Here is a 14,182-nt window from a genome sequence, read left to right as displayed (position 1 = left end):
TGTTTTTCGGAGGAGGGAAAACAGAGCCATGGGGAAAAGAAACCTACAGGCAGGCTATGTATTCAGAGTCTTGACCTGAAACTTCTGGAGTGTTTACTACTAGCAACTCAAGGAAAAAGAAAGTGCTGTTTCTTTGGATCATAACCTTTAACCAACATGTGACATGAGGGAACAGATGAGTTAAGCAGAATGTGTGTGTTCCTTTATTTGTAGCACAGATGTCTCCATAAGGGGCGAAGGAAAAATGCTGCTTTTTGTAGTGTTGTTTATTTAAAGTTCAGTTTAACAAAATTAGCCTGTTCAGAAACTTCAGTGAACGTCCTTTTTAAGTTGAAAGCTTGCAAAGCAAGATGCAAGTCAAATGCCAGCCCCAGCAATTAGCATGCATCCTTTCATGAGTGTCAAACTGTGCTTAATCTCTACTGATCAGGTTCTTTTTCTCCTACATGCTGTCTGCAGCTAAAAATAACATCAAGTTAAAGATGTACCAAAGTTAGCAGCTGCCCAGTTCATGGTTTTTCTGAAGCAGCTTGCTCTCTTCCCCAATCATGGTTTTTCTTCCCATGCAGCATGAGAGGAAACACAGATGTCATATTTGGGAAGCTCTCACTGGCTTGAGGGTGTCCAGGAGCTCAAGTGCTCATAGATCAGTGTAGAAGGTATTGCTTGGAGTGCTTCCCACATAAAATCAAAACTTTTAAAGGTGTGTTGGTGTTTGATAGGAAGGTTTCGCACGAAGGAAGTAGAAACACAGCATGACATGACTGCAGAACAAGAGAGGATGTATTTAAATAGACTCCTCAGAAGGTGGTTGGAGAAATGGCTTCATAATAGGAAATGCATTGGTTGCTTCAGCATTAAATGCTCTCCCCATGTGTTCTCTGCAGTAGGGGCCCCTCTCAGCTGAGCCGTTTTTAGCTGTGTGGAAGAGCCCAGTTCTTTATCTCCATGGCTCTCTGAGCAATGAACTTCTGTCTTACCACTAGAGGGGGACTGCATGCCATACACCTCCCGTCCTGCTGGGCTTCACTGGCCATCCCTCAGTGCCCACCAGCCCAGCAACTCCAGCAGCACGGCCCACTCTGCACTGGTGAGCACTGGGGTCTCACAGCACCTGTAAAGGTCAGGCATTGCAGGCAAAGGAGTTTAAAGGCACGTGGATGAGGGATTGGTATATTACCTGCATGCTCGTCTAGTTAACTGGTTCTGCAGAATGTTGGGTTTTATTCCCACACAGTTACAAAAAGTGTCCTGAGCACAACTTGTGTTCAGAGAAAGCTGAATAGTGTGTGTGTGCAACGTCTCTGAGTCACAAGGTGTGAATAACCTCTCTCCAAGTCTGGATGAAGGAACGTAACAGCAGCTTATTCAGCAGTGCCATTAAACTGGTCAAAGATGAAATGGAAATGATTGTTTCTAGATGCTGGGAGAAAAGCGAGGGCTTTAGGTGTAACAGACCCAGTTGTGTGCTGTACCTGACCTGCCTGTTCCCTGCTGCCTTGCAGGGCTTTTACTCACGTGTTCACCTTTGGCCCGACGTTCCGAGCAGAAAACTCACAGAGTCGCCGGCACCTGGCAGAGTTCTACATGGTGGAGGCTGAGCTGTCCTTCACTGAAAGCCTTCAGGACATCATGCAGGTGGGCACTCCAAATGTCTATGTAGGACTGGTACCAGAGTTTCTTCCTCCTGTGCTCCCTGCCCTCAGCTGAGGTCACAGCTCCTCTCACCCTGTGTGAACCAAGTAGAGGTTGCACAGGTATTTCCCAGGGAGGAGGGTTTGCTCAGCAGAGATGAGGCCATAAGAGAGGATTTGGAAGGGAAGATACAGGTGCACACAGCCCTCATCTGAATGGGAAGCTTCACAGTTGCTGTATTGCCAGGGAATGTAAATGTGCTTGACTAGTGCTATTGAGTGGCACTCTGCCTTTCAAAATGTTCAGCACCTTCCCACTGAGTGAGCAGTGTTTAAGCAGTGTGCTCTGTAAAGGCCTCTTTGAAATCTGAAGAAGAAACAACAGTTTGTGGCAAATAATGTTCATTGTGGCTTTAGCAGAAGACTGGAGGAACCCCTTAGTCAGCTGGCTTCTGATTTTTCAGGATTGACTTCTCAGTTGCAGTTTAACAACATGATGGATGCCTATACACCTTACTAGTCTCAGCATAAGCCAGCTTATACTCAGTAGGATTTGTATGTAAACATACACACACACTCTTATTTACCAGATAAGCTCTGTGGAAAGTGATTGAAAAAATAACCTTATGAAGAAAAATACCTGAGGCACTGGCTGCAGATTTATAAAATAGCATCCAGGTGGTGGTTTCTTTAGCATGGGTCATAAACAGTGCTGAATCAGCATGGCCTGAGAGCACAGTTGGTGTGCTTTGTATGCTGCTTCTGAATCTAGGATGTCTGCATGGCACTGGGCTGTGTGGACTGATCCATTGGGAGTCTGTGCTCCTTCATAAATAGCATCCTGCTCTTTCTTTTGTCTCTCCTTTTCTCCACAGCTTTGTGTATTAGAGCACAGCCTGTGTATATGTACACCCCTTAATTCCTGAGCCCCCTTGTTTCTCTAGGTAATCAGGAGTCAATTGAAATCTTCACTACTTTTATCTAGTATAATGAGCAGGGTCTTCTGTTAAGTGGTGTTTGAGCCCTTCAACACAGAATCAACATACCTTGTGCAGAAAACCTTAATTTCCTGGATTTTGAACTATAGACAGCCAGTTCAGACAATTCAGGGAATTAGATTTGAGAACTGTACTGGAATTTGTAAGGCTTTTATTTGTAGAGAAAGGTGGAACTTTCCCTCTAAGTTTTGCCTTTGTTATTGCTAAGTATCTTGTGAAGTCTCAGCTTGTGCTCTCTTTAAATCTTCCCTTTGTCCCAAAGCCTTGACAAGCACCTTTCCCTATAACAGGAAGTCTCCTAGCAGCCATTATTTTGCATTCCTCATAGTGAGTATGTATTGCAACAGGCTTAATTTTGTGGTGTTCTTACTTGGGGAAGTGGAGTTCCCATTTTGTTTATTTTTAAACCATTGAGCAATCTCTCTTACAACAAAATAAACAAAAAACTCAATCAACAGAAAATCCTGCTAGTTGCTCTAAAACCTAAGTGTCTCTCCTGGTGTAACTGACCTAAATTCAGGGTTCTCTTATGTATCTGCCCATCCGGTATTTTGTCTGTTTGTTGTCATCTGCAAGTTCTTTATTCAGTGAAAAACGCCCAGTTGAAAGCCTTCAGGGCTCTTGGCCAGGGTTATTATCTGAACTTTGTCCTCATATAAGGAGCTGGATTGTTAAAAATTTATTTTTAAAACTGCTATTGGACATTTGGACTAAGTATCTCTCCCTCTTGAGCAAGTTACTGTGCTGGGAATGCTCAGCTTCTTCAGGGACATCTTGAAGTATTTGCTTATACACCATTAAAGAGTCTTGCTACAAAGATGTGCATGTTTACCATTCACTGGTGAGCTTGAGATCTTTCAGCCAAAGCTCCAAAAGAAACATAGTTTTCATTATGAAATAAAAGGGAAAAAAAAGGAGATTTAATAACCAAGCTACATGTATTTGGGAACAAAGGGCCTGAAGTCTTAGAGCAGCAGCCTTTTTTCCCCACTGTAATTGCACAGAGTAGTGCTCAGTTATTCCTAAATTAGTAGCACAGTTCTTGTGAAGTCTCATGTGTCTTAATCATGCAATCTAAATTTCTGTTCTGTGCCAAAATGTGTTTTAGTGCTACAAAGAAGCTTCGGCTCTCACAGTACTGGTTTCACAATACTTTCTGTGGAAAGTCCCGTGTGCTCAGTGCAGTACTTCACGCTGAACGGCTGGGTGGTGGTATTTCTGCTTTAGTGTACAGGGTACATGTAAAGATACCTAAGGAGGGACCTCTTTTCTCCTCTAAAATGGATGAGAAAGAGAAGGATTTAGAAAAAGGTCAGATAGATAGACAGGAGAAGAGGTACAGTTGTGGAAGTGTCTGGACTCCCTAGAGCCATCAGTCCCCCTGTACCGGAATTGGTGATCCAAGGTCTCCAGTTTTATTTGTCCTCTGAGATGCCTGTTATCACTCTCTCCCTCTCTCTTCAATGCTGTGTCATGTAGTTGTATTTGGAGGCCATTATCTTCTATTTTTCATTCCACTGTATCAGCAGTGCAGTATATTTAAAGGATCCCACTTCACTCATGACACTAATGGAGTCTCAAAGAGGCCATATGATACAGTCATTATTGAATTTCATCAAAAGCACATACAAAGCCATGCTAAAAAAAGACATTATTTAGGCTGTAAAGTTAAGAAGTAAAGAAGGAAGTTTTCCTGAGGGCATTGTCAGGAGTTTATGCACAGTGTTAGTCTTCCTTAACAAGATTATGTCCTAGCACTACTGTCTCTTTAAGGGATGGAGAATATTTCTCTTTAAGATGGGGCATACAATTTAACACTCAGTATTTGAGCTGTGTTCTAAGGGCAGGAGTATTGTCCTCCACTGGTTATGTACTTCATCAAAATTAATTTGCTGTCATTACGGCCTAGTGACATGGAGCATTATTACCTCCATTTTACAGAGGGGAGTTCATGCATGAAATGAAATCAGGTACTGATTCTGGGTGTCAGTTTTAGAGAGCTTGGATCTAAAACATGTATGTGGTTTCATTTCCAGACTAGTTTTCACTCAGCATTCTGTCTTCAGTACCAAGTCTGAGGCACTTGGGCAGGTCTGACTGCAGTCTTAAGGGAGCAAACACTGGTAATCACATAAGAAAGGTTTGTTCTAAGAGTTTTGCACAACACTCTTTAGGGACATTGGGCTATCTGCAGGACTGTGGGTTCCTTGTTTGAAATGGTACCCAGCTGCTATAGCTCAGGCTTGTTCTCTTCCCTAACTTTTATCAGCATTCAGCTTCAATGGCCAGTGGGGCAGTGGTTTGGCAGACAAGCCTCTTTCCTTGCACAGCAACAGCATCTCTCCAAAATGGGGCCTGAGTTGTTGGTATTGCTGAGAGAGGAGATTTTATGACCAAGATCAGATCTGAATCCTCCCCTCTGTGTATATGTGCACACATAGAGTGGGTGTGAGCAAGCATGGAGGCAACAACAGTGTCCATTGGTGAGTGTTTCATATGTAAGGAGCCTGTGATCTACACTGCATCCACATGCGTAGCCCAGATAAATACAAACATAAAAATCCTACTGGCAGGTCATGCGATTTTTCTTACCTAATCTTTCTTACATAATAAAGATGATGATTTGAACCTTTCTTGGAGTGCACAGCACCTTCAGTTTCTGCTGCTGACTTTTTCTGCTGTTTTATTGATGATTTGCTCTGTTTCAACTCTGGTTGTAATTTTATTTCAGAAGAGGATAAGTTGCAGTATCAAAAGACCCAGAGTAAAATTAACCAATACCCTTGGGAGCTGCTCCTAATCAAAATTGAACTGTTAACCATTAAACAACAGAGCAATATTGCAGAAGGCCAGTGTTGATACTGCTGAAGTTTCAAACATAAAAATCGAAAGAGAAAGGCTAAAAGGGTTGAGGGAAAGGAGAAAGCTTTAACCTCTGTCCTCCTTGCTTGCCCCCCTTCCAGAACAGTTTCCACACCACCACTGTGAAGCAACCACATTATTGGGGTTTTGGGACATCCAGAGTCCCACCTCTGAGATGAGTTGCTTGCTGTGATTCCGGTGCCTTTTTTCCCCTGTATAAGTCTCCTGTCAAACATGCTTCTTTCAGAATATGTTCAAACCAATCACTTTACCTATATCTCACACTCATGTGTTCCCTTAAACCAGCAAGCCAGTGATTACACTTCTCCACTCATTTTTTCCTATAGCCTACTTTGCAGTCCTTCATTATGCTATCTGCTCAAAGACATAAGTTCTCAGTTTGAGAGATTTTTTTTCCTCCTTTTTTTTTTCTCCATCTACTGTTTGTGCCTAGTACTTGTTTAGCATAAATAAGAGCAGTGAGGAGGCCAGTGTATGACCCACGTGTCTGTCTTTTTTGCCAGGATAAAACCTCAGTCTCAAACCTGGAAATATTTCTCAGATTGTTTTTCCCATACCACCCACATCTTTTTTCCACAAGAGGAAGCTGCTTATGTTGAATGCTGTGGGAACCTAATTGTTACTTTATCGCACAGTGAGGAAAAAAAGTGCTAATTAAACAACATGCCTTTCCAAAACCAGATGATACTTTCATTTTCTAGAAAGAGGAAGCTTAATGTAAAATCCCTTCGTCTCTGCCTGGTGAAACCAGATGAATTGCTAAGAAGTTTTCTAATTTCATTTGCATAAGCCTTTTTCTAGCTACTTTGAAGAAAGTTCAAAGCTGACTGTTTGGTTATTTGCCACTCAGCAGCAGGAATGCTGGCTTTTCATTTCCTCTGTGTTTGAGTACCGGGAGGCGTAAAACTGTTCATCTGCATATGATAATGCTGTTCCCTTATTTGCATCTTCCCTTTTTTTAAAAGGGGAGCCCAGGCTGATGCAGGAGTCTTGAGTCTGAGTTTGGCTCAGAGGAGTCCAAATGGACTGCTTTACCAGCTCCACTAGGCTGGGGGGATGCAGAGGTTGTTCACCAGCACAGAGCAGTGGTTCAGCAGCTTGGGGCAGGTGTGAAGGATGTTCATCTAAGCATAAGTTTGAACAACATGCCTGAAATCTCATCCTGGGTATGTCAGTAGCCCAGGTGCTTTGTTTCTGTGCCTTGTGTTCCTCTTACCCTGTAAGATCTGGTTCCTTCCACTGCTTCTTCTTGAGGTCTGCTGACTGATCTTTCCACAGGTTCGTCTTTCCACACTCACAGGCTTTGTGGTGTCTAGGGGCTGCTGCTCACCTAGATATCATTAATGGAAACTTCAGTTCTCTCAACTCGGCAATTAATGAAGCAGTTGTTACGCTCACCAAAAAAATACCCAAACAACAAAACAAACAAAAAACAACAACAACAACAACAAACCCAAAAATCCACAACCAACCAGGAATGTGCCAGAACTTTGAGATGCGCTTTGTTAGGAAAAACCTTGTCCCATCCCAGGCTGAGATGACATGCAGCCCCAGCTGTGTTGTTCTGTTCTTACAAAGAAGATGAGAATAGGAGGGTGATTTTGACTAAGAGATGGGATGATCAATTGATACTACAGGTGTCAACTACCTGTTTTGTGCTGGTATAAGACTACAGGGAGCCATGGGAACTCTTGGTCTGCACAGCAGCAAGTGTCTTGGATGGTCTGCTTTGCTTAACCAAAAGAGAAAGTGACTCTTAAAACAGGTTGATGAAAATGCAGCAGCATCCCATGTGGGGGCTTTTAATGGCATTTTAATTTCTTAATGAGTGAAGCCCGTTTTACTGGATAAGTATATCCAAATTGGATGATAATGTCATTTAGTTAATCCACATTCGTTTAGGGAAATGGAACCACATCTTTTTAGTTTCTCAAACATCCCTGCATTGATGTGTCCTTTGCTTTAGCTCTCTACTCATCTTGTACATGTTCACTTTGCCCTTACTGCACAGAGTCTCTCTTGCTGAGATCTGTTTGATGGGCTTGCTCTACACACTGCATGTTTATTCTCTTTCCTTCAGTTTTGCCTTTTGTAACAACAAAGCATAAATCCAGAATTGTTCATTACAAGACAGATGCCTCACTAAGAATTAATCTGAGACCAGACCCACAAATGGTTGTAAAATGTCTCTGGCTAGCCAGGGTTGCTGCTTGAATATTTTAGCTGTGATTTTTTTCACTGGAGATACCTGACTGAAGATACTAACTCCATCAGCCAACATTGAGGCCCTAAACCCATACCAAAAATCAAGGTTCCAGACCTCTTCAGCTACTAAGCAAGCCCGCTAATTAGGAGCATTAGTGAGGTGGTTCCCTCTTATGCAGTCTGGCCATGCAGAAGGACAGAAACTCCTTCTGTACCCTTTGGCCAGTGTGTACCATGTTTCATTTATAGTCTGGGACACCTAAGCAATGTTCATTTTTCATGCATTCCTTTTTTCTCTGTTAGGTTATGGAAGATCTTTTCAAGACAGTGACAAGCACTGTGCTCTCCAAATGTCCTTGTGACGTTGAACTTTTTCACAAATACATAGCTCCTGCACAGAAGGTAATGCATGTGACAGGAAAGAACTGCAATCCTGTTATGTGTTTTGGGGGTTCTTGGCTATAGGAAGACTTAATTTTTTAAATTTTTTTTTTACTGTGTTGTCCTGTGTTAAGAAACTGTGAAAAGCTAAATACCAGCTTGAGCTTAAGTGATTGTTCAGGCCAAGAGAGAGAGGATACACAACTTTCTGGAGCTGGTAGCAAGTGTGGTAGAACTGTAGTTGTCACTTCATCTGGTGGCCTCTGAATCATCAGCTTATTGGGTACACTTTTAGCACTGAATGGCCAGGAGTGGATTTTGACCCGTATCTAGATCAGAATGCAGTCCTACAAATTACAAAATAGAGGGAGGTCACTTTCCTGAGTTTGCCCCTGAACCGTAAAGGGTAGCTTTACATGTTTATGTTTTTCTTGTTTTGACCAAGGGCAGGTTGGAACAAATACTGAAGCACAAATTTATGATGTAAGTACCATTTCAAAATGATCTTGCAGAGGGCTTTTGGGGAATGAGTTCCTATTTTGCGTATGTTCTTTTTCTTTCATAACTCAATGTCTTCTGGGTTAGCATAATGTCTCCAAAAGAGCATGAGCTGCAGTTCCCTTTTGCTGTTTGTCAGGTCTGCCCTTTCAGCTCTGCATGAGACTGACACCTGAATCTGCTGGCCTTTGGCTTTTGCTCCCCTGGACAAGATCCTCTCCTTCCAGCATGTACCTGCACATTGGTTGCTCACAGTCCTGCTTGGTTTTGGCTTTGATGCTCTGCTTTTATTTATGCTTTCACTCCACTGGCTCTCTTTTTATGAAAGTATTTTATGATATTTAACAGTTCTAATTGGTTTTCTATTCCCAATTGATTGTGTAGCTCCTAATCCCAGTTCTCTTTGTGCTAAAGAGCTGAAGGCTTTGGGTTTCCCTCACTGACCCCCAAGAGTGCCACCGCCTCCGTACTCCTGCTTGTCTCTTCAAATGGTGGAGCTCTCCATTTATCCCACAGAACATTGTAGGGCTGCTCATCCCAGCACTGGTTATCTTGTTAAGGAGCTACAGCCACACCTGGGCAACAGGATCATGATGGATCCCCCCTGTGCCTCTGCCTGCAGGAGCACCATGGGAATCCTCAGTGAAGTTACCATCTCCCCATTTCAGTCCTCTCTTTGGACCTAACTGATACTCCTGAAAGGACAGAGTTGCACTCAGCTTCTCCCATGCTCCAAGGAAAAGGAGAGAGACAGACCATCTCTTTCTCCCTCTCTGTATCTCTCTCCATCAGCTGCTGGCAGATCTGGGCCATTCCTGGCTTACACACATTGGTTACATGTGTTGAACCTGTGCCAGTGATACACCTCCTTTGGTCTGTGGCCTCACATAACCCAAACATGTGGAGCAATATATTCCTTCTAGAGGTATTTCCTCCAGAAGCCTTCCCTGTTTTAGTGAAACCTTGTAATGAGGTGTTAAGAGCTTGTGCTCCTTAGGGAATTCAGTTTTTAATTGGATTAGCCAGTGATACAAAGCTGAAATTATTGTGATCATGTTATTCTTTTCTTCTCTCTGTCCACAACATTTGGCTTGGGATGTGGAAAACTTGGCTGCCATGTTATCTTTCATTGAGTCTTCATTTCCAGTTACCAAACCTGGAGCATTGTTCACTGCACTTTTTCTGTTTGCTTTACCATGATTCTGTTCTTTTGTGCTGGTGGAAATCGGTGGAGAATTGCTCTCAAATCTGCCAGAGAAATAGAGAAACATGGCTGCACGTAAATCTCATGGTTTTTAAAGTAAAATGGAAACATTTGAGCTACAAGCCCTTTGTACCCTGGGCTATTATTTTTGCCTAACACACCCTGGACTAGAGCTATGTTGTTGTAGCTATGCTCACGAGGACATACTGTTTTCTTTTAAAAAATCCACCCATTTCTATGAAGCAATTCCCTGCAGAGCTCACTTCTGACTAAAATGCAATATTGCAATAATGCAAAAGTGTTGAGGGCTTAGCACTTCCTGCCCTGCATGTAGCTGAAGCACAGGAAAACATAGGATTCTTGCCATATTAAATGCTTTTTGGTTTCTATCCAAAGAAGCATTGCTGGGAAGTCTGACATTACGCACAAGTTGGCATGGTGGTGGGGAAATGCCTCCTTAATTTTCCAGCATGGCACTTAGCCAGAAAACTTTGTTGTTCCTTTCGTAGTTATCTTAAAGACTTTTTTCTTCCTCTTGCAGAATTTCCTACAGTGAAGCAGTGGAAATTTTGAAGCAAGCTCCTCAAACTTTCACTTTCAAGCCAGAGGTAGGTTATTGCCAGCTGCTTTGTCCCTGTGCAGAGCCTGAACTTTGCAGAATCTCCTTTCTCTCCGTCTTCTCTCTCTGATACCGCAAGAGTTGTTACTTTGTACAGATTATCTGCCTCCTGGGGTGTTTTGTTTGCTGGGTTGTAAATCCAATGAGATGTGTAGCAGTAGAACATGTAACACTTGCAGGGAAGGAAGTGATGAGATTGCAGTTGAAGGACCAAGACTTTAGCAAAGGCACTTCTCTTTCCTGTATGTGAGTAGTGCTGAGAGTGTTGCAGATTCAGTAGCAATCATCTAAGAAGAGTTGCTGTAATAGTTCTCAAAAAAAAAAAAAAAAAAGATAAGAGGAAAGCACTGAAAGTTTGACAAGGATTAATAAACCAATATCATGTGAAAATGCCATGTAATGTAGATGTAGGTAAAGGGAATCCCTTGTCTTTCCAAAGCATCAATGTTGACTGGGAGAAAGAGTAACATGCTGGTCTTTCTAAAACTATGAGATTATGGTTTTTTAAAATCATATTTTACCCAATTTCAAACACACACCCACTCCAGTATGGGACAGCATTTGTAGTGATGCTCATCATATGTCTATATTGTTTAATCATTATCTCATCTAATCAGTATCTATTATGATTCTTTGAGGAAAATAACCCTCTGGCTGAAGCCACCCTCATAGCCAGTTGGGTAACTGTCTCAGCTCTGTGCACAAGTGGGTTTAGAACCTCAGATCTTTTCTCTGTACTGCCTGGATCTGAGACAGCAAACTTGGGATATTTTAGTATGAAGATAGTCTGAGAGAGGTCTGTTCCCCTCTTCCCCTTCCATTCCCCCAATACTCTTTGCATGTCCTATAAATGGACTGGGGGTCTCAAGTCAAAAGCCACAGGATTTATAACATCCCTGGAAAAAAGGAAAAGTGAAGGGCATTGCAAATGTCCAAGGTTTCTGGTAACAAAGAATTGGTTAATAGGGTGCTAGGTTTTCTTAAGTGAGAGTTAATGTAGCATGTAACAGGACACAGCAGGGAAGAGAGTAATCAGCCTAGGGAAGCTGCTTTCTATACACCAAAGATAATACTGAAATAAGGCTGGTTGGCTGGGTCAAGTAAACTGGCTTTGGAGAGGTGTCTGTTTTCCTTTAGATATGCAGCGTGTGGTTTGTGGTTTTGGGGGTTGGGATTTTTTTTGCTTGTTTTGGGTTTTCTGATTTGATACCAGGTGCTTGGGCTTGATGCAGGGACAATCTGGCCCTGTTCTGTTAAGTTAAATCAAATTATTTTATATACTTGGCTCCGTCTGAAAACTTGTGAAACTGTCTACTTCCCAGTGACCTGTATGAGAAGTTGCTTTGCTTGGTTTCATGCTATTAAAGCAGTGCGTCTCTCTATGTGAAGGGACTTTGCTGGGTCTCTTGCCATGGGCAAGAGGCACCAAAGCAGACTCCCAGGCCCCTTTTGCTGTCCTTACAGTGGGGCTGTGACCTCCAAACAGAACATGAGAAGTACCTGGTGAAGCACTGTGGGGAGGTTCCTGTGTTTGTGGTTAACTACCCCTACGACCTCAAACCTTTCTACATGCGGGACAATGAAGATGGACCTCAACACACAGTGAGTCCATGGGTCACAACTCCACCACTTTCCTGTTCAGAAACATGTCTTGGCCTACTGATAGACATCAGCTGCTGGGCCTGCCCCCATGAAGTTCAAGATAAGATGTGACCATCAGGTGGTCCTGTCCATTTTTTTTTCCCTGCTGTAGAAGAAAGTACCCAAAGCAGAAACAACAGGAGGAGGAAGATTCAGGGGTTGGGGCAGTGTTAACTTTTTTGCTTAATTTACTTAAGACAAGTTTGCCATAGTTTATTTCTTTTCCTGGTAAACTTCTGTACTATTAAGTGAAAGGCCTAGAATTGGATAGCTCCAAGTAGTCTGTGATTCTCTTGTCATCCAAATGTAGCATCCATGTAATGCTCGAATAGCAGATGGGCAGAAGAAATAAGCTCTTTATCAAGTTTCATGCCTTGAAATTGTGATTTCTCAGCTGAATTGAGACAACCTGAAGCTTTGCTTCTGCTAAAAAAGAGCAACAACACCACCGTGCACCAATGTGTCTTCGGTGGCTTTAATTCTAGCAACATTTCAGCTGTGGGATAAGAAAAATAACCCTAGAAGACAAACCAGAGAAGACAGACAGTCCAAACCTAACAGCCTAAGTGGTAACACTTGGATTCTAACACTTGGATCCAGCACATGAGTGCCATTGCTACCATATCCATTAGAACTTGCTCCAGGAATGGGGATAGATAGGGCTGAACACAAGCAACAGCATCAGAGCAGAGAATCAGGGCTTCAGAAAGCTTGCTCATATGTCTTTGCTGTTCTCTGAGCTGCTGTTGGATTCTTTGTAACTCCATACAGGTTGTCACCAGAGTAACTTGGTGAGATTCAGTTCAAACCACTTGAAGTAGATGTCCTCAGCCTGAGACATCACTGCTGTCATTTAGGTTTTCTGTAAATTTCTGATGTTTATCCTTGCAAAATTTCCTCCCAGCCTTCTGTCACTAAAAGACTTTTCAAGTATGTGCAAATCCTTACCTAAGTGTCATGGACTCTGGAAGAATTACAGTAGGGTTTTACCAAAAAAATCAGTGTTAACTTCTTCTAATCACTGTGTGACTGTGTGGCATGACTTCAATTAGTTTTCTTTCTTGGAAGGTTGCAGCTGTTGATCTCCTTGTACCAGGAGTAGGGGAGTTGTGTGGAGGCAGCTTGAGAGAGGAGCGATTGCCCTTCCTCGAATCACGCTTACAGAGGTATGGAAAATCCACAGATGCCATGAGACTAGCCTGAGCAGGAGAGTGTTTCAGCAGCTCTCTGTGGTTGGCAAGACAGAGGAGTGGAAGGCCAGCTAATAGTATTTAAAAGAAGCCTATTTTTGTCTTTATGATATCTATTTATCTGAGTAGGTGACTGAAAACTGGTGAAGAAGTTCTTGTGTTCCTGTCATAGGTGTTCAAAGGGCCTCTGTTTTAGCTCATCAGAGAGGAAGTTTTCTTCGTGCTAAGCGGCCAGGGCAGTAGAGTGCCTGAGCTCTGCTGCAACTGTCTGGAGCAAGGTCTGCTGTGGGACACTTCATCCTTTTCTTCAGTTTTTGTGGCTGAAAGTGGATTTTGAAGGTGGAAGTTGTCACATATACAGAACTTAGATATCTGTCATCACGCTGTGTAACTGAGAAATTGCATTTTTGGTCAGAAGCTTTGCCAGTTGTGATGCAGCTGGCATCAGTGACTGGCCTGATTTCACAGAATATGGCTCTTTGCTAGTTTCATGGAAACCTTCACTGGAACTACTCAATAACTGTACTGTGTCACGAGGGCTCCTCTTTCCCTGCTGCCTTAGTCTGCATCTTGTTACTTTTGGTAATTTTAGGCTAACTTCAATGTCAGAATATCAAAGCTGCTTTTTAGTTAATAATTGACATTATATATTGGCTAATTCTCCATAGACAGTTGTTCTCTGGATCCTAGCTGATTGTTCAAAAATTTTGTAGAATCAGAGAATGGTTTGGGTTGGAAGGTACCATGTAGTTCCAGCCCTGCTACCATGAGCAGGGACACCTTCCATGAGATCAGGTTGCGCAGAGTCCCATCCAGCACTTGAACACTTCGGTTTGGGCCAGTCATACACTTGTGCAGAGCAATACTGGGGGAAGGCTAATCCCAGAGTAGCACCATTTGCACGCTGGGAATTAATTTGTTGCTTAAAT

The 14,182-nt window shown here is 42.7% G+C and overlaps 1 protein-coding gene across 1 annotated transcript in view; it reads left to right on the top strand.

The window, feature by feature from the left end:
• Window positions 1-14,182, top strand: part of NARS2 (asparaginyl-tRNA synthetase 2, mitochondrial) — a 48,754-nt gene that overhangs the window by 27,456 nt on the left and 7,116 nt on the right. Inside the window, exons 7-12 of the mRNA XM_038135508.1 lie at window positions 1,506-1,638; window positions 8,024-8,122; window positions 8,547-8,584; window positions 10,345-10,411; window positions 11,887-12,024; window positions 13,132-13,229. Coding sequence (XP_037991436.1) covers window positions 1,506-1,638; window positions 8,024-8,122; window positions 8,547-8,584; window positions 10,345-10,411; window positions 11,887-12,024; window positions 13,132-13,229 — 573 coding nt within the window. The remainder of the gene's footprint in view (window positions 1-1,505; window positions 1,639-8,023; window positions 8,123-8,546; window positions 8,585-10,344; window positions 10,412-11,886; window positions 12,025-13,131; window positions 13,230-14,182) is intronic.

This window comes from Motacilla alba, chromosome 1 (assembly GCF_015832195.1).
Source record: "Motacilla alba alba isolate MOTALB_02 chromosome 1, Motacilla_alba_V1.0_pri, whole genome shotgun sequence".
Lineage (NCBI taxonomy): Eukaryota > Metazoa > Chordata > Aves > Passeriformes > Motacillidae > Motacilla > Motacilla alba.
This window is presented reverse-complemented; position numbering and strand designations above follow the sequence as displayed.